Source organism: Onychomys torridus, chromosome X, assembly GCF_903995425.1.
Source record: "Onychomys torridus chromosome X, mOncTor1.1, whole genome shotgun sequence".
NCBI classification, from domain to species: Eukaryota; Metazoa; Chordata; class Mammalia; order Rodentia; family Cricetidae; genus Onychomys; species Onychomys torridus.
Window position 1 is genome coordinate 29,068,147 of NC_050466.1, and position 21,207 is coordinate 29,089,353.

General features: G+C 36.8%; 1 protein-coding gene across 6 annotated transcripts in view; it reads right to left on the reverse strand.

The window, feature by feature from the left end:
- Znf280c (zinc finger protein 280C) overlaps positions 1-21,207 on the reverse strand; it is a 61,583-nt gene that overhangs the window by 6,799 nt on the left and 33,577 nt on the right. For all 6 annotated transcript variants that reach the window (XM_036174664.1, XM_036174663.1, XM_036174660.1 and 3 more), the window contains 7 exons: positions 20,431-20,651; positions 13,486-13,643; positions 13,207-13,307; positions 12,400-12,546; positions 6,020-6,151; positions 2,295-2,605; positions 675-812 (listed from right to left, as the gene is read on the reverse strand). In XM_036174664.1, coding sequence (XP_036030557.1) covers positions 675-812; positions 2,295-2,605; positions 6,020-6,151; positions 12,400-12,546; positions 13,207-13,307; positions 13,486-13,643; positions 20,431-20,651 — 1,208 coding nt within the window. The remainder of the gene's footprint in view (positions 1-674; positions 813-2,294; positions 2,606-6,019; positions 6,152-12,399; positions 12,547-13,206; positions 13,308-13,485; positions 13,644-20,430; positions 20,652-21,207) is intronic.

The window sequence follows — 21,207 nt, forward strand, 5'->3', positions numbered from 1 at the left end:
GCACTCAGGAGACAGAGATAGGCAGTTCCCAGCACCCACATGGCATGTCACGGTCTTCTAGGCATCTCATGGTCTTCTCTGACACCAGCCCTCGGGAATCTGACACCCTTTTCTGGTTTCTATGGCACTGTACCTACTCAGTGTATGTATATACAAGCAGGCAAAATACTAATATGAAATAAAGAAGTTTTTAAAATTGCATTTATTTAATAAAGCCATTTTAATTGTATTAATTTAGCTGGTTTTATCATTTCTGTCCCAGTGGTTCTATAAATTATTACATTTGAAAACATACAAGGAAGATCCTAGACATTCTGTATTTCTAGATTCGTACTTCCATAATGAGAAGACACACTTACTTGTAATAGGACAATTTTGTCTTTAAAATAAACAACAAACAACAAACTCCTCAAAGGGTAATAATTTTGGATACAGGGTCTCATGAAGACCAAGCTACCTTTAAACTGAATATATATCTGGGGATAAGCTTGAATTCCAGAGCCTTCTGCCTCCACCTCACAACTGCTGGGATTATAGGCATTTGCCATCAAATATGGATGGAAATTTTTTTTTTCGGTGCTGGGGCTTTGCACATGCTAGGAAAGGTATACCAGGAAGTTACACCCCAAGCCCTGAAAGGTAGTTTTGACTGGCACCTCACATGTTCAACTTACCTCATATGATTTGTAAAAGCTTTGCTACAGTTAGTGATGTACTTGCAAAAATCACAATTTATGTATGTAGAAAAGTGGCTTGAAAAATCTTTTATTTTGGAATGGCACTCCATACATGTGTGAATACCCTGGTGACATCTTTTGGAGACAGAAAAAATAAAAAAAATAAGTTATACAACAAAATAAGGAAATCTTTATTAATAATTATTTAATTGAAATGAAGATGTTTAAGATTATCAAACAGATTTAAACTTTGAAAATTTGCTTTGAAGCAATAAGCTAAAACGAGTGTTAAGAGCCTAACACATGTGAAAGATTGTGAGAGTAGCTAACCAATAACTGGTCTAACTTGAGGCCAAAGCCATGAGAGGGAGTCCATGCCCAACACTGCCTGGATGGCCAGGAACTGGAAGGTGGATGGCTTAGAGATCTAAGGTAGAAGCAAACATGACTGAACAAAACAAAACAAATGGAATGATTCCTAATGATATTCTGTTATACTCATAGATCGGAGCCTGGCCCAACTATTATCGTAGAGGCTTCCTCCAGCAGCTGATGGGAGTAAATGCAGAGACCCACAACCAAACATTAGGTGGAACTCGGGGAACTCTGCGGAAGAGAGGAGGAAGGATTGTAGAAGCAAGGGGGGTTGAGGACACCAGGAGAACACAGCCCACAGAATCAACTAAGTAGGGCCCATAGGGCTCACAGAAACTTAAGCAGCAATCACTGAACCTGTATGGGTGTGCATCAGGGCCTCTCCATACATGGCTGTGGTTCTTTAGCTAGAGTTTTTTTTGTGGGACTCCAAGTAGTATGAGTGGGGGATGTCTCTGACTCTTTTATCTGCTCTTGGGACCCTTTTCCTCCTATAGGGTTGCCTTACCCAGCCTTGATATGAGGGTTTATGCCTAGTATTGCTGCATCTTGTAATGCCATGTTCAGTTGATATCACTGGGTGGCCTGCTCTTTTCTGAAGGGAAATGGAGGAGCAGTGGATTTGGGGGAGAGGGGAGAGAACTGGGAGGAGAGGAGGGAGGGGAAACTGTGGCCAGGGTATATTGTATGAGAGAATTTTTTAAAAACCAAATAGATATTTAAATTTTGAAAATTTGCTTTGAAGCAATAAGCTAAAATGAGTGCAAAAATCTAACACATGAAAATATTTCCCTAGAATAAAAAGGCCTAGTTAAGCAGGGTGGTGGCACATACCTTTAATCCCAGCACTCGGGAGGCAGAGGCAGGCAGATTTCTGTGAGTTCGAGGCCAGCCTGGGCTACCAAGTGAGTTCCAGGAAAGGCACAAAGCTACACAGAGAAACCCTGCCTCAAAAAACCAAAGAAGGAGGGGGGTGCTTACTTAAGCAATTTAATGTCATTAGGTAAAAATATGAAGTTTAAGACTAGTGAAAAAGATAAAAATCACAGAATAAACACAGCAGTTCAAATTCTGCTCAGTAGTTGTAAAAAAGTACCATTTTATTATCTGCGTAGTCTTCATAGTAGAAGAGTAATTGTCCTTTCAATGTGTAAGAAGGTTCTGTGACATGGTAAGCCATTAAAATAAACATTTAACTTTTGAGATTAAGTTAGTATCACACATAATGAATAAAGATAGTACCTCAAATTCTTCAAAGCTATACTGAATTTGTTTTTCCTGGTGCGCTGTTTCTTCTGCTTGTAGGATGGCTTGGCTTTGGATTTCGTTGCACCTGTACCTGATTTACTTGTATTGGGTTTACTTATCGTAGTGCTTAAAACTGTCTGGGCCTTACTTATCTTACTTTTATTTGCAGATACTTTTGTGTTATTTTTAGTAGTTGTACTTTTAGAAGTTGGAGATGAGACTTGAAGAGAAGTACTTGGAATAGGACTAGAAGGTGGGCTTGATGATCTTGACTGAACAGATCCAAATGAAGCTCGAATAGTAACCTAGAAAAACAAAGGCAGGATGTATTTTTAGATTATTAAAGTGGCATTAGAAACACCACCCGGGGGCTGGAGAGATGCCTCAGTGGTTAAGAGCACTGGCTGCTCTTCCAGAGGTCCTGAGTTCAATTCCCAGCAACTACATGGTGGCTCACAACCATCTGTAGTGAGATCTGGTGCCCTCTTCTGGTCTGCAAGCATGCATGCAGGTGAAATACTGTATACACAATACATAAATAAATCTTTAAAAATAAAACAAAAACCATTGCCTATAAGGGCTCACATTTAGTTATCTAATATGTGTGAGTGTGTTCATGTATGTGGGGGCCTGAAATTTGATACCAGGTATCTTCCTCAATTGCTCTCCGTCTTATATACCGAAGCAGGGCCTTTCGCTTGAACACCGAGCTTGCTGATTTGACTAGTCTAGCTAGCTAGCCTGCACCCAGAATCCCCTGTCTCTTCCTCCCACATTCTGGGACTACAGTTGGACCACCACACCTACTCAGATTTTTTTCTGTGGGGATGCTTGGGATCCAAAACTTCAGCTTTCCCATTTGTACAAGTATTTTACCCACTGAGCCATCTCTCCAGGCAGCCCAAGCCCTCACACTTGGGATCAAATGCTTTGTCTTCCAAGAGTGCCAAAACAGTTTAGGCAGGAGTGCTATAAAGACTTCATATGAAACAAGTGTTAAAATTATAAAACTCTCAGAAGAAAATACGGAAATAGATTCTCATACCATGAGGGTTAGTCAATGACTTCTACATCTTTTTGAGAGAGAGAGGATCTCTCTATGTAGCACTGGCTGTCCTGGAACTTACTATATAGACCAAGATGGACACTCACAGAGATCCACCTGCCTCCCATGTGTGTTGGGATTGAAGGCACCACCATGCCTGCAGGAAATGATTTCTTAAATATGCCATCCAAAGCATAAGCAAACAACAAAATAGACAAGAAGGCATCTTTTCAAAGAAGATATAAACACTAAATATATGTTAGCAAAGGAGTCCACAATTCTACTCCTAGGTACATTCCCAAGAAACATGAAAAAATATGCTTATATAAAAACTTTTGCAAAAATATTTATAGCATCATTGCCACAGCCTAAAACAAATCAAATGCCACCAACTGATGAATGAAAATATACACACAATGGAATATGTTCAGTCATGAAAGGAATGAAGCATTGAAACATGCTACAAGATGGATGAGCCTAGAAAACATTATGCCAAATAAAAGAAATCCTCAAAGACTATCTGTTGTAGGATTTCCTCTTTATGGAATTTTCAAAATGGAAAAATTCATAGGGAAGAGACTAAAGCTTGCATTGAGTGGTGCTATAATCTATAATACAGTCACTGTTAATGGATGTAGAGTTCCTTTCACTGATAATGCAAATGGTCTAAAATTGCATAAGATGATGTTTTCACAACTCTGAATATGTTAATAAAACCACTTAACTGAGCACTTTAAATGGAAAAATGTCTGGTACATGAATTATATTCTAAATAAGCTGTTATAAAAACCAGTATAATTAAAAAAATCAAATATCATTTATTTAAAGTAGTAAACACAAGGTACAATTAGATATATTTTCCATTTGTTCTATTTTTTGTAGTTTATTTTTTTGTGTGTATGTGTGCATACTTGGTGCACATGTAGAGGTCAAAGAATAACTCTGGAATTGATTTTGTATTCTGTTTATATGGGTTCCTTGAATTGAAATCAGGTAATCAGACTTGCATTGATGGGTGGCAAGTACATTTACTCACTGGCCCCATTTCCCATATTTTAAATGGTCTTATCAGTTAAATGAAATTTAGTTGGATGTTTATTTGCTATTGAATATTATACTTTTATATTGGCAACATTTATAGGTAAACACAGATATTAATGGATAATTAGAACTTAGTGTAAACTATATGAGTATCTAAAGAAATGCATTTTCCAGCCCCCTCCCTGTGATTTTAAGTAAAGAATTAATTCCATCTAAGTCCCGTCCCTTTATCTAAATACGGAGATAATACTAGCTAACTTTCCTGTCTTGTTGGATGGCTGACTGGATAAATTAGAAGATATTTTTAAAAAGACATGGATTTTATTGATATTATTACTATCATTGTATTACAATATGGAAAATATGAGAGGTTTGCGATGTTCACATTAGTTTTCTCTATGTCTAGTCTCAACATGGGATAAATGGATTGCAAGAAGTTACACTGGAATGCTTTTGTTACTCTAGATGTTCATGGCAATTGCTCTATATTAATTTAGGTAATCTGATTTTAGGTAATTCTAATAGATGATATAGTCACAAAAGTATGTGCTAAAAGCCAAGTATGAAAGCTTGGGAACAATATAATTTTGGATTATCCATCCATCTGCTGGACCAAATATTCAGGAGCAAATTTTATATAAAGAAGTCAGAGAAAAAACATGGCAAACACAGAAAATGAATCTTATAGTCAAATGTGTGCTTATTCACTAAAAACAGTAATGTTATCCAGTAAAAGAACTTGTTTCTCTGAAAGTAGATGCAGTAACATCAACCTCAACACATCCATAACATTCAAGGCACTATGACAGATGCTCAGAACACAGAGATCAATTAAACATGATTCCCAGTCTCAAATGTTTGTAGTCTAGCAGTGGAGGCATGTAATAGATTAGAAAAACAGCCTACAGAATACTAAAACAATTTAGAGACACTCATCCTACAATGACTCTACAAAGGATGTCACTTCAACAAGGCATCTGTCAATCAACTCAAACAACAGTCAAAAGTTTTCCTTTGCAAGCATAAGCATAATGAAACCTGGCTGAAGAGATAGAAGGCTCAGCAGTTAAGAACACTTGATGCTTTTGCAGAGGCCCTGAGTTTGGTTTCCAGAATCCCTGTAGGGTGGGGCTTACAACTACTTGTAACCCCAGGGTATCTGACTCCCTTATCTGGCTTATACAGGTACTAATATAACACATAACACACACACACACACACACACACACACACACACTCACACTCACACATTAAAAGAGAGTAATAAAACATTAACTTTAGTTCTTAACATATAGCATACATATATACACACACAAATTAAAAAGAATAGTAAAACTTTAACTTTAGTTCTTAATAAAATTAGATAAATTTTTATATTATATTAAATAGATAAGACCAGACAGGGTTTTTTTCTTTTTCTTTCTTTTCCTTCCCTCCTTCCTTCCTTTCTTTATTCTTTTTTTGAGACAGAGTCATGCTGTTCTGGAACTCACTATGTAGATCAGGCTATCTTTGAACTCAGAGATCCCACCTTCTTCTGCCTACTGTGTGCTAGGATTCAAAGCATCCACCACCATACCCAGCCCAGGAGTTTACTACACAAATGCTAAAATACAACACATTTAATACTCACTTTTGTTCCAGGAGGCAATCCTTCTAGTTCTTTAGGCTTTATAAATGTACGATGTTCTAACTTATGATCTGTTTTCTCCTTACAGGTCAAAAATTGTAGTCTGCATTTTGGGCAACGATGAATTCCTTTATTCTGTTCATAAAAAATATTTAAAATGATATTAAAATATGTTTTATTTTCTTTTATGAGAAAGGGCCTCACTATACAGCCCCAGCTGCAGTATACTTTGTTGGTCCCTTGTGATCCACCTGTTCAGCCTCCCAAGCACTAGGATTATAGGTATGCAGCACCACCATATTCTAGAGACACTAACAACTACCAATCACAAACCCTGAGACCTGAATATCTCTTTGACTAACATCTCTATAATTTAAAAAAGTGACTATTTTACCATCTCCCACCATAAATAATGCCATAATATTCTTTCTTTTTCTTTTTGGTGCTAGGGATCATACTCAAGCTCTTATGCTACCACTGGGCTATACGGAGCCATTCATTCATTCATTCATTCATTCATTCATCATTCATTTGTTTGTGAGATACTGAAGATGAATTCTAGGATTTCATGTAGACTAGGAAAGCACTTTATTCCACTTTTTAAAAAAGGATGTCTTTGAATTTCAAAAGTATTTGCTATGATACAAAGTACCCAACATGAACTTACATCAACCAGAATCTACTGGGAAAAATTCTACACCTATTGTGGTGTAAAGGCACTTCTGATTATAAGTTTGATGTATGAAGAATTCAAACATGCAAAATTACAAAAATAAAATTACATTTTATTTTTATCCTTAGAAAAAGTAAATTCTTTATTGCTATCTCCATTTATTTCACAAGTTGGTAAAACAAAATTAACTTTCTTTTGTTTTTGTTTTTGTTTTTCAAAACAGGGTTTCTCTGCAGCTTTGGAGGCTGTCCTGGAACTCGCTCTGTAGCCCAGGCTGGCCTCGAACTCACAGATATCCACTTGCCTCTGCCTCTTTGTGAGTTCGAGGCCAGCCTGGTCTCCAAAGCGAGTTCCAGGAAAGGTGTAAAGAGAAACCCTGTCTCAAAAACCAAAACAACAACAACAACAACAACAACAACAACTGAATGAAACAAATGGACAGTGAGTGCTTTAAAAGAGAGAAGTGCAACTGAGAAGATAATTTTGTAGTTTTATTTTTTGTAGGTCTAAATTTAAATAGACACACATCATTAGATATTATGAGGCTGAGCTGCATCCATATGGAGGCATAAAACAACTCTTTCCAACTTACTGTTTGATGATCCTTTTACTTGAGTTTTCAAACAGATATATTATTACTTTGCTGATACAAAATAGAACTCCAGAAAAATCAAGTCACTTGTTATAGCCAGTTAGTGTTCTTTTATCTGTTAATTGCAATATTTATGTATATATTCTCATTGATTACACATACCTTATATTTACATATAAATCTTAAGCAAAATAAGTGCAAAATAGTCATTTTTTAATAAATCTGTATGTCCACAAGCACATAAGTATTTCTTTGTAAAAAAAATAATCATGGAGGAAAACCAAAACAAGGTACTATATACATACACACAAAGTATCTAGCAGTTACTGATGTGCAGCAGGCAAATGGCAGATAAAAGTTCTTCATGATATTCGGACTGATAGACAACATAAATGTAAAGTGTCTGTTTTACTGTTTTAGATAATATTCAGTGACATCATGAATACTTGGAATCTGAATCTCTTATATGTCACTGATGCAAATTTACATATTCTCTAGGAAATAGCAGCTTCTCTTTCATGTCCAGAATGGAACACGGAACTATATGCTTCCATGTAAAAGTATCATGAAATGGCCCCACATGTGGTATCCAGTACCACATGGGCAGTCCTAGATCATATACATAGAGTTAACATGACATGGACTGAGAAGGTTATATGTTTAGGGGTCTGTATGTGTGTGTTTGTTTGTTTAACAAGTAAAGAAAAAGAGGATATGAATTTGAGAGAGAGCAAGAAGAGAAGAGGTAATGGAGAGTCTGGAGAGAGGAAAAAGGGGGAAATAATATAATAATTTCAAAAAATTATATACATTTAAGAATCTATTTCTTCCATATTTTTCTAAAATTTCAGTACATAAAAATTCCATTTTTTCAGCATCTCATAACAAAAAAAGACTTAGTCACTCTTAACACTTCTCTTTCTTACACAATAATACAACCTATAATAAGTTATTAGCAATATATTTAAAACATTCTCTTTCTATTTTTCATTACCTCCAACCACTGCTACCATCCATACTAGTATAAATGTGAACTTTGAAACAGGTTCCTATCTTCTCCCTGTTTCTATCCTTTAACCCCTAGTATGGTCATGCCTTTCCATAGCTGCTGGGGTGATCTTAAACACATTATACATTTCTCAGTTGCTTAAATCCTCTGGTGGCTTTCCACTACATTCAGGAATCCTGACTCTGCTAGAGAAGACCTACTTCATCTGGTTTACCCTCCATCTTCCATTACCAAATCCTCAGCTACTACTTTTCTTACCGCTGTTTTTTTCTTTTCTTTCTTGCTTTTCTTTTTGAGACATGGTTTTTCTGTGTAGCCTTGGCTGTCCTGGAACTCACTTTATACAGCAGGCTGGCCTTGAACTCACAGAGATCTGCCAGCCTCTGTCTCCCAAGTGCTAGGATTAAAGGTGTGTGCCACCACCAACTGGCCCTACTGCTTCTTTACTGTCCTCCAGTCATATTAACATCCTTGCTTATTCCTCCAACATCCCAAATCTATGCTCACCTCACTATCTAACCTACTTAAAATGTTCCCAATATTTAGAATATTTGCTTATCTCCTTTAGAGAGGTCTTCTTTGACCAACTCATGTAAAAAAGAGAAGCTACTCCTTCACCAAATATCTAGAAGTCCCAATCCACCTCTAAGTTTCTTCCCATTTACTACTAACTGGTATGTATGTAAATTTCACATACAACTTTCTCCAGTATAATGCAAATTCCAGACAGCAAAGGTTGCTTTTCTTACTTCTGTATCCCAAAATTTACACACTATAAATTATTGGTTAAATAAATAGCAAGTCAGGCAGCAAGAGAATGGAAGAATATACATAAGCATTGAGCACAATGAGTTTAAAATGTCTGCTATTCCATTCAAAGAATATTTTCCTAGAGGCTTGTGTTGGCAATATTAATCTAATATTCAAATGAACTAAACTTAAAATGTGAATGTCTGTCTTGTGTATATATGTTGCAAGGTAGGTACTAAGGTTGATACAGAAATAACATGATGTTCAACCAAAGAAACAATGATTTTTTTCCAAAGGTTTAAAAAAAAAAAAACAAAAAGTTTCCTGCATTGAAATTTTTGACAAGCATAATCTACTCTTTGATGGTTTTGAAGGATTTTCAGGGGTAATATTAACTGTCTGTAATTTCTGCCTTTCTACCTACCATTGTGGATTTTGAGACAGTGGTAAAAGATTAGGCGCTGAATCAATTTTTAGCTGTCATTTGTTGGAGACTATGATATTGGTCAAATTATTTTCTATAAAGATTTGTCCCCTCCCTTTTTTTTCTGGTTTTTGGAGACAGGGTTTCTTTGTGTAGCCTTGTGCCTTTCCTGGAACTCACTTGGTAGTCCAGGCTGGCCTCAAACTCACAGAGATCTGCCTGGCTCTGCCTCCCGAGTGCTGGGATTAAAGGTGTGTGCCACCACCGCCCAGCCTTGTTTTACCTTCTATAAAATGGAAATAATCACATACCTACTTAATTTTCATATGTTAAAATAATGAACATAAAAGCACCACTGTTTGTCATAAGGCAAGTAATTAACAGTTGGTAATTACTTTTACTACTAAGAAGTTAATACAAATATTTAACATATCTAAAAACTTTAATATTTTGTAAACATTATGTAAACTGTACTATTTTCAAAATAATATTCTTTTAAGAAAAATATTACAACCAAAATCTTCAAAAATAATAATAAACTACAAATTCAATAATTATTAGTGTGTTAACAATGTAATTTCCATTACAAGACCAAATCTCCTCAGCTCTGGCTTTTTGGTCTTTTGTGAATAATTATTCAAACTGAAAATACCTGAGAAATACATGATAAGCCTTATGAAAATATTTTTTCTATTTCCTGCAGAATGTTTATGTCTTAGGTTCTCTTAACTTAATGAATAGACTGAGAGCCAATGCAATGTCACTGGGAGGCAGAGTGTTTGGAAGGTTATTAGATCATGGAGGCAAAGCCCTCATAAGTGGGATAGTGTCCTTATAAAAGAGAGGTCTTTTGCCCCTTCTGCCATGTGAGGACACGGTGAGAACTTGGGCATTTATGAATCAGGAAGCAGGCCCTTGCCAGACCCATTTCTGTTGGTGCCTTGATTTGCATTGATTTCAGACTTTCCATTCTCTAGAACCGTGAGAAATATTATTTATTATTTGAGCCAGTTTATGATAGTGTGTTATAGAGGCCTGAACAGACTAAGAGAGTACTCATAGTACGTTAATGATCCCCATGAATACCCTAGGTTTGCTGATTCAGTGGAATTACTTATGAGAATCAGAAGCTGGTACTCTCCCAGTTTTGTTTAAAGTACATTATAGACTTGCATGAAAGTAACTTTTTGTGACCCAGTTAAATAAAATAAAAATATATTCTTTAAAATTTTCTCTTTATAATAAAAATATAAGCAAAACAAAAATTAGGGTAGTCATGGTGGCACATGCCTTTAATATCAGCACTCAGGAGGCAGAAGCAGAAGGATCTCTGTGAGTTCAATGACAGCCTGGTTTCTCTCTCTCTCTCTCTCTCTCTCTCTCTCTCTCTCTCTCTCTCTCTCTCTTACACGCACACACACACACACACACACACACACACACACAATTAAATTCTTAATTTTAAAACTCCAGTCATTTCTTTTATCAGAAAGTATTTGAAAGAGAACTGTCTTAGGGAAATAATTTACTAGATTTTGTTGCAGGGTATGGTGGAACATATCTTTATTTCCTAGTGTTTGGGAGGCAGAGGTAGAAGCAGGTGGCTCTCTGAATTTGAGGCTAGTGTGGTCTATACAGAGTTCTAGGCCAGCCAGGGCTACATAGTGACATACCATCAAAAGAGCAAGAGAGAGAAAGAGACGGGGAGGGAGGGAGGGAAGGAGGGTGGATGGATGGAAAAAGGGATAGAGGGAGGGGTAGAGAGAAAAAAGGAAGGTAGGCAGAAATTGATTTGTCAGAATTTTTAATTTGTTTTGTTTTGTTTTTGAGACAGGATTTCTTTGTGTAACAGCCATGGCTGTGCTGGAACTTGCTCTGTAGACCAGGGTGGCCTCGAACCCACAGAGATCCATCTGCCTTTCCTCCCAGGTGCTGGGATTAAAGGTGTGAGCCACCACTACCTGGCAAGAGTTTTGTCAGAATTTTTTAAGGGTGAAAGATTGTTTCCCCAGTTAACAAGAAGTTAATTTCATAATAATCTAATGACTAGAACCAAAGTCATATATTAAGCAGCGGTGCTGAGTCAACTGGCAATGACAATGCAATGGATAAGAAAATGCAGTGAGCCAATCAGCGAGAAGTAAAAGTTTACTACATGGTCAATAAACCATCAATGTATCCGGCCAAAGATATTGTTTGTTGCTCTGTCAAGCATATAATAGGCTCACAGATTCACTAAAGCTTTCAGCCAAAGTCCAGGCTAAAGATTTCAAAAAAGACTATGTGACTACAAAATCAAAACTCAAGAGAAAGGTGTAAGCACTGATACTGGGATCTTAGAAATTATATAGTAGAACTGGCAAAAGTCACATAGGAAGCAAGTTCCAACTTAAGTACAGTTCCTTGACAGTTTACAAATCTGATAGTAAGAGTCACAACTGTTTCCTCTTTTAGCAGCTCCTACTAGAAATCGTCCTGGGTCACTGATGACAAGTACTGTCTTCTCATAACAAAAACAACAAAATGGACTAGCAAGTGTAAAAATCTGAAGAAAAAGAAAATCACAAGGTTATGAATCTTAAATCTTAGCCTTTTCAGTTCACATCCTTTCCTCTGCTCTTCAAAATTACCTACAAGACACAATGCCTACCAATCTTGGATGCCAAAATATGCAGCTTATACATTCCACTCATTTACCCCTTTCCCTCTCTTCTATTCCTAGTGAAATCTTTCAGAAAGTTCACTGGTTATGGACCTCAGTATTACCTGAAAGCAGGAAAGAAAAAAAAAGTAGATGTTTCATAAATCAGCATAAACTGTTAATTAAACATGTCAGTTGGAACAGTTTTCTTTCCTTGGAATAACTTTAATTAATGTTCTAAGTATGTACATCTTTTCAATAAAACAATATGAAAAAATAAAGTATAAATCTCACCTGATGTTTCATGTAATGATTCATATAAGGGGTTGCCATTCTACTAACTTTGAGACAAAATGGACATAGCAAGTTCTTAGTGTTTTCGTGGGATGATCTAAAGTGAGTCTCTACATCAGAAAATATTGATGATCTAAATTGGCAAACCTAGAAATATCAAGAAAGTTTAAGTTGAACATCAAATTTTAAAATTTGCATATAATTGACATCAAATTAGTAGCGATACATCATTGGTTTAGAAAAACATCCTACACTAGGATAGTTCAAACAAGAGCTACACTTTATTTCTCTTTTCATATCTATCATCCCTTACAGTGACTTAAACTTTTCAAACACTGACACCTCTTATTCTATGCTTTTTACTGCTACACAAAACAGTATTTTTGTAATTTGGATTTTAAAGGCTAAGCCAGAGACAGTTTATTCTTATGTTGCTTTCTTAATACTGGGAGTCACTTCAAACTCTGAAAAACACTGGTCAAAAAATATTTATTTAGGTTCACTAATATTTCCTGTTTCTCCCAAACATCTATATTCTTCCCTAGATGATAAGCCCATCTTTGTTTTTCTCCAGTTAGACAATCATCTCTGACAGTAGCCAGAGAACTGTGGCCAGGAAGGCCAAATCCAGCTCATTACACCCACCTACAATGCATGAGTTCAACCAAAGGGAAATTTCACTAAACACAGAGGCCTTTCAATTTTCGTATACTAACTAATTTTATTTAAATGCTTCAGAAATCAAAAGAAACAATACTATTTCATGGCATGCAAACACTGAACAAAGTATACAATCAACACATATACCTGGCAAATATATGGCATTTCACCGGGTTTATGAGTGTCCTTCATATGTTGTAAAAGCATATGCTCTGTTTCAAATGACAATTCACAGATTTTGCAAATAGCTGAAAGAGAAAAAACATATTATAGCATTTTTCACATGCATATGAAAACAAGATTCATTTTGTATAACCATACATCAAGTAATAAGGCAACACTACTACTAGCAATAGGAATAGGAATAGGTGGTTCTTAAGGTTCCCTCATACTCAGACAATCAAATTCAGTAAAACTGTCACTTACTAGAAAAATCATGAGGAGTGTGCGTACTCTCAATGTGGCACTGTAGCTGGAAGGGGTTGGGATACTGCCTGTAGCAGTGCTGGCATGTAGTATGGCTTTCCCAGGACTCACTGTTCTGTTTTTCATGTTCCAAGTGGTGTTTCATGTGGTTCATGAACCTATAAATGATAGTAAAACAAGTGCAAAAATGAAGATTTATAACAACGAAAGGTTCACAAATAATTATCTGATTGCAAAATTTTAAAATGTAATTGCATGACTGTAATTCAAAATATTATCTCTATGGCTTTAAATCCCCCTAGAAAAGTGTATACTTGTGGTGTGGTTAGAATGAGATTGGTCCCCATAGTCTCATATATAAGCATGCTTGGTTCCTAGTTGGTGGAACTATTTGGGAAGGATTGGGTGTGGCTTTGCTGGAGTAGGTGTGTCACTGGGGATGGGCTTTGAGGTTTTAAAAGCCCTTGCTATTCCAAGTTAACTTTCTGCCTCTTTCTGCCTTGTGATGTTGTCTCAACATTTAAGCTCTCAGCTACTGCCAGGCTCTATGCCATGATTGTCATGGCATGGACTCTTTTAGCCTCTGTAAACATCAGCCCCAAATTAAATGCTTTCTTATATAAGTTGTCTTGGTCATGGTATTTTGTCATGGCAAAAGAAAAGTAACTAAGACAATACTTTAGCTTGACATCCTGTGTCTACAGAACTAACTGATATTGAGAAAGCAGGATTAATTTGAGGTTATGAGTTTACAGCTCATCTGGGAAACACAGCAGATTCTATCACCAATCAAAAGTTGTACATTTAATCCCAACACTGGGGAGGTGGAAACAGGAGTATCATACTGTCAAGGTTATTCTCTACTACTCAGTCAGTTGGAGGCCAGTCTAAGACTCTGCCTAAGACAAAAGTTAACTTCATTAAGGAGTTCTTTAAACATCTTTTCCATCCAGTAATATGTCCAATATTAAATACCACTAACTTACTATAATTATCATCATTTCAGATTTATAGCTATTGTTGGTAAAAATAAAATAGCAAGCTTCCTTTCTATATATAAAATATTATTTATAATGGGTTTCTCTGTGTAACAGCCCTGGCTGTCCTGGGACTCACTTTGTAGATCAGGCTGGGCTTGAACTCAGAGATCTGTTTTTCTCTGCCCCCCTCCCAAGTACTGGAATTAAAGGTGTGTACCACCATGCCTTGCTTTTTATTTCAAAATAAAATACTTAGAGGAGGCAATCTACCATCAGAGGTAGCATGACATATATTTTTTTCAAGGTCTTAAATGAATTGCTTTCAAAATGCATGAAATTAAAAACGTTATTGCCTGTAATTAGAAGTTTTGCTTTATTTAGTGATACTGGGTTACTGTTGTTATAACTACCTGCTACAGTCTGAATCTGATGTATTCCTTGAAGGCTCATGTATTGAGGGCCTGGATACCAGCTGACAGGCTTTTTTGGGAAGTGATTGATCTAATCAATGGATTAATTCATGTAATGAGATAGGATTTCTGGGAGGCAGGGCCTAACTGAGGGAAGGAGGTCATTGGATGCAGGCCCTAAAATGATGTACCTTGCCCCTGCCAGTTGCTTTGCCTCTTGGCTACCAAAGAGGTGAACAACTTTCCTTCACTACGCCCTTTCTCCATGGTGCTTCTACCCCGAGACAGGCTTCAGCTAATTTTGGACTGAAAACTCTGAAAGCATGAACCCAAACAAGCCTTTCCTCTTTAAATTATTTCTCTTAGATATTTGTCACAATGTCAAAAATTGTAATACAACAAATATTATTTTCCTTGCAGTGTGTTCGTCTTTGTAACAGCTTCTACTTGCTCAGTTTTATATTCTGTTATCTCAGCTTCCCTAAAAATGACTGCTTATGAGAAGGAACTTCTTTTGACTTTTCCTGATAAAGCTTATGCTTTGAATGGGCATATCTATGTTAAAGCCTTTACCAGACTGAATTTCAAAGTAAAATAACTCAATCAAAATACTTTGCTGGGTGTGGTGGCTCACACCTGTAATCCTAGAACTAGGGAGGCTAAGGCAGGATGTAAGAGAAACGACAATCAAAAGCAATTTTAAGATTAGGTTGACTATAATAAATCACTATGAATCTCTATAGAAAACAATCCTACAGCTGGGCGGTGGTGGGGCAGGCCTTTAATCCCAGCAGTCGAGAGGCAGAGGCAGGTGGATCTCTGTGATTTTGAGGCCAACCTGGTCTACAAGGTGAGTTCCAGGAAAGGTGCAAAACTACACAGAGAAACCCGTCTCGAAAAACTTTAAAAAAGAAAACAATCCTACAAGGAGTGATAATATTATCAGTTTAGAGAAGCAATCATCACAGAGGCTTTGATCATTCATCTCCTATTCACACCACCACCAAAGCACTGTATTTCTGTTTGTTGGCCTTGAACTCATTACACAGCTGATCCTCCTGCCTTTACCTTCTGAGTGCTGGGATTACAGGCTTCAAAATGCTGTTCTTTATCGCTGGTTATAATTATAATCTATAATATCTACTTTTTTTGGAGACAGGGTCTCTAGGTAGCCCAGGACGGTTTCTCAATCATACAGTCTCAGCATTCCAGGTACTAGCATTACTGGCATGCACCATCATGCTGAGTGCAATATCTTCTCTACTCCTTTGGTTTTGGTAGATGTCTATAATTTACTTTGAAAAGCATTCAAAATATTACATGGTTCTGTGAATGAGTATGGATATAGTTTATCAAGTACCTGTTGAACTCTGATCTGAAATTCAAAAATTTTTGAGCATCTTAATACTCAAAAAGTGCACCTTACTACATGTGACATGTACTGGTTAGTTTTATGTCAAATTTGACACAAGGTGGAGTCATCAGAGAGGAAGGAGCCTCAACTGAGAAAATGTCTCCATAAGACTGGGCTGGGGTCACGCCTATTGGGCATTCTCTTAATTAGTGATTGATGGGCAAGGGCCCAGCCCATTGTGGGTAGTGCCATCTCTGGGTTGGTGGTCCTAGGTTCTGTAAGAAAGCAGGTAAGTAGGCCAAGGGGAGCAAGCCAGTACACAGCACCCCTCCATACTCCATAGTCTCCTGCCTTGCATGATTTTCTGCCCTCACTAGTTTTGATGATGAACTGCTATATGGAACTGTGATCGAAATAAACACTTTCCTCCCCAAGTTGCTTTTTGGTGAAGGTGTTTCATCACAGCAATAGAAACCCAAAGTAAGACACATATAAATTAATATAAAATGTAGGTGAAGGTTAGATGGTGGTGGTGGTGGTGGTGGTGGTGGTGGTGGTGCACGCCCTTAATCCCAGCATTCAGGCAGATCTCTGTGAGTTCGAAGCCAGCCTGGTCTACAGAGTGAGATCCAGGACAGGCACCAAAACTACACAGAGAAATTCTGTCTCGAAAAAACAACAACAAAAATGTAGGTGAATTTTTAGGCTATATGTAATAAAACTGTAAGAGACACATAAATCAATTTATTTGACTTATATAGTACAATGTGAATGGTAAAATCAAATTGATAAACAGATGCTCATTGTAAAACATTTTTAACATTGTTGAATATTTAAACAATTTTGTTTTAAAATGTTGGGAAAATAGAGTTGTTATACACACGAACTCACAGTAGTTGTGACTATCCACAAGGCCCGCACAAGGCCTGCACAAGATCAAACCAGCCAAAATCTCAGCATGGATTGGGAAAGAGTTCATGAAATTTCATTTTTAATTGAGAAACTATTGACAATTAATGGCTGCTGGTGGGAGAGGAGAGTCAGTTTTCTTCAGGAATGTGGTCTCTGAAAGATTGCTCATGCTCCAGTGCATAGCACCAACATCCTACACCAAGCAGCACTAGGTGGAGCCAGTGGGTTTAAGGGAAAAAAGCAAAGACCTTGGGAGGGAAAAGTATGGGGGCATGGGGCAGTATTGAGGGTGAAGGAATGGGGTGGAGTTGATCAAACGTATTATATGCATGTATAAAATTCTCAAATAATAAAAAAGACAAGAAAAAGGCTACTACCCCATACTTTGTTTTTCAGTTTCCCTAAAGCTATATACTGTATAGTCTGTATAATGTCTACAAGCCATGTGAAGATTTTACTAGACTCATGTCTGTATTTGACAGAGCTCATAGCCCAAATCTTACAAATAGTGGTAATTTAATAAGTATGACTATAACGAAAGAATGACTAAAAGATCAGTTTTTGAACAATCTACTAGGTTACAGTTACAAAAAGAATTCTAGTGGGGCATGGTGGTACACATCATTAAACTCAGTACTCAGGATTAAAGCAGAGGCAGCGATCTATGTCATTTTGAGGCCAGTCTAGTTTACATAGTGAGTTCCAGACCAGTCACAGGTATCACAGTGAGGCCCCGTCTCAATTTTGTTTTCTCTAAGCCAGGCATGATGGTGCACACCTTTAGTTCCAGCATTTGGGAGGCAGAGGCAGGTAGATGTCTGTGAATTTGAGTAAGCCTAGGCTACAATAGTGAGTTCCAGGACAGCCAGGGCTACAAAATAGAGAGACCTTGTCCCCAAAAGTTTTTCTCTAGAAAAATTTGGGAAAACAATGTCACTTACCACAAATATCAGGCTATAAAAGCAATGAAAATATCAGTCAATTGACTTGTTACTTTTTTCTGTTACTATCTTACTTTTGATGATAAACATTCAGCATGCCATGTAACTCAGATAATACAATGTAAGTTCTTACATTTTAAGATAAAAATTATAAAATTTTTAGCAATTGTACCAGGTATGTTGGCGTACCCAGGTGGCCAAAGTAGGCACATCTCAGAGTTTAAGGCCAGCCTGGTCTCCATAATGAGTTTGGGTATACAGTGAGAGCTTGTCTCAGAAAAAACTTTAGAACTCAATTGGGAATTATATATGTGTTATCAAAATTGTACAAAAGCAAAGCAGACATGTTGTATAAAACATGAACTTCTCTAAAGAAGATAGTTTAAAAAAGAATCATTTTTTCCCTCTGAGGTAAGTATGCTAAAAATTATAAATATGAGCTGAAAAAATTTGAGCTAGTATAAAAATTTGAGCTAATATTGAAAATAAGACTAGTATGGAGGATATTAGGCAGAATAAAGTAGTTCTTGTTATGTAAAGAAATATAAGATTCAACACAACAAGAAAACAAATATAGGGATGTGGGGGCTAATCTTGGTTTATCAACTTGACCACATCTGGATCAACTAAAACCCAAGCAGCAGAGCACATCCATGAGGGATTTTCTTTACTGCATCATTTGAGGTGAGAAGACTCAAAAGACTCACCTTCTGATGGGAGCTACATAAAAGGATATGGAAGAAGGAAGATTATGCTTTTTGCCTGCTTGCCTTCACTCCCACTGCCAAGTTCATCTATCTTGTTCCTGAGCCATTCCTTTGCTGATATTAGAACCTACTTTTTCTAGATTCCAACAAAGACTGAAGATTGGCAGCTCTCTAGAACTTCCCTGGGACTCTAGCACCAGACTGTGAACTGCTGAGACATCCAGGCTCATGGACTGAACAACTACCAGATCCTTGGCCTTCTATCAAAAGACAGCCACTGTTGAACTATTTGGACTACAGCCTGTAAGCCACTCTAACCAATCCCCTTTTAAAATACATGTATATACTCATGCTTCCAGTTATGTTCCTTTAGAGAGCCCTGACTAATACAGATTGAAATGTGGTTGGAATGAGAATGGACCTAATAGGCTCCTATGTTTGAATACTTGTTCCCCCAATTGGTGGAACTGTTGGGAAAGGATTAGGGGTATGGCCTGGTTAGTAGGGATGTGTGACTGGAGGCATGCTTTGAGGTTTCAAAAGACTCTGGTCATTCTCAGTGTCTTGATCTCTCTCTGCCTCTTAGCTGTGGATAAAGATGTGAGCTCTCAGCTGTTCCCGATACCATGCCTCTGCTTCATCATCATGGACTCTGACTCTTTGAAACAATAAGCTCAAATTAAATACCTTCTTTTATATGTTGCCTTGGTCATAGTGTTTTATCTCAGCAATAATAAAGTAACTCCAACAAATGGAAAATATGTCATTTTTTTTTTGAGATAGGGTTTCTCTATGTAGCTTTGCGCCTTTCCTGGATCTAGCTCTGTAGACCAGGCTTGAAAATATGTCATTTTTCCTAAGTTACAGTAAATACTCTTGTCTTAAGCTATCTGAAAAAAATTATAACTGGGTAGATCCAGATATCACTATGAAATACAAGAAAAAATAGAAACTTTATGCTGTGAGATATTATTTTAATTGGGAAAAGATGTCTTAAATTCATTTTTACTACAGAATATTACTTTAACCATATCAAGGTGTTTTACGTTCGTTTATGCAGCACTTGTTTAATTATGAAAAGATATGTTGCTATTTCACCTTGCCTGCCTAAGGCATCTGATAAGTCTAATTAAAAGCTGAACAGTCAATAGTTATACAGGAGAGGGATAGGCAGGGCTGCTGGGCAGAGAGAATAAATAGGAGAGGAGGAGGACAGAAGAAGAAAAAGGAGAAAAGAACAAGGGAGAAAGAGAGGGACATGCCCAGGGCCTGCCAGCCAGCTAGGCAGCTGCCAGCCAGCCAGACACAAGAAGCAGTGAAAGTAAGATATATAGAAGAAAAGGTAGATAAAGAGAAACAATTTAACTTATGTTAAAAGAGCTAGCTAGAAAAGAGCCTAAGCTAGGTCGAGTCCTTAAAACTAATAAGTCCCCATGTCATTTTTGGGAACTGGTTAGTGGCACACAAAAAAAAAAGCCTGGTACAATTTTTGGCATAATGAGTAGCCTTTCTTAGTAGAAGTATTACAATGGTTTACCTAAGGATAGCAAAGAAAAAAAACCAAAACATTTATATTAAAAGATCAAGATGCAAATCATCATTTCTTAATTTTCAAACAAATAAAAATAAGTATTTACATACCTAATATTATTTTTAAGAACTTTGGAGCAACTGAAGCATTTAAAAGTTGTGTGAGTCTTCGGGTCTTCCTCAATAGCTCCTTCATGTCTTCCATAATAAAAATCACTAACTAGCATGATCAACTTTTCTTTGTCCGAGTCAATGTTAGCTTTGTTTTCAGCCCTTGAATGTTCTGACTTAAGAGTCTCCAGAAAATTATTTATCATGTCTGGGCAGCAATGCTAAAAGTGGAGAAATAGTTTGTTTTATTTGTACCTCTTATAAAAAAAGTCAGATGTCAAAAATGAGTTCAATATTTATAATAGGTTCAGATCATATTAAGCTCTGCTTAGTAATGGGAAGACATCCACTAAATACACTAGCTTCCTTCCTTATAAAATGCAAAAATTCCAACAATAAACACCACTATTTTTTTCATTGTCATTATTTTATTATTATTATTATTATGTTTGTGTTTTAATTTTACACATCAGCCATGGGTTCCCCTGTCCTCCCTCCTCCCGCCCCCATCCACCCCCCTCCATTCCCATCTCCTCCAGGGCCAAGACTCCCCTGGGGATTCATTTAAAACTGGTAAACACCACTATTTTAATGAAAGAAATAACTTTCAAAATAAATGGAAAACTTTTAAACTTTAAATTACCTTGTAATTTTTCTTTTTAGAGTAAGATTTATTAATTTGCTTTTTGAAAATATACATTTCATATTAATGTCAAGATATAACTTAAAAGTTACATATATCATTCTGTATGAAGCTTAATTACCTAATGACATAGT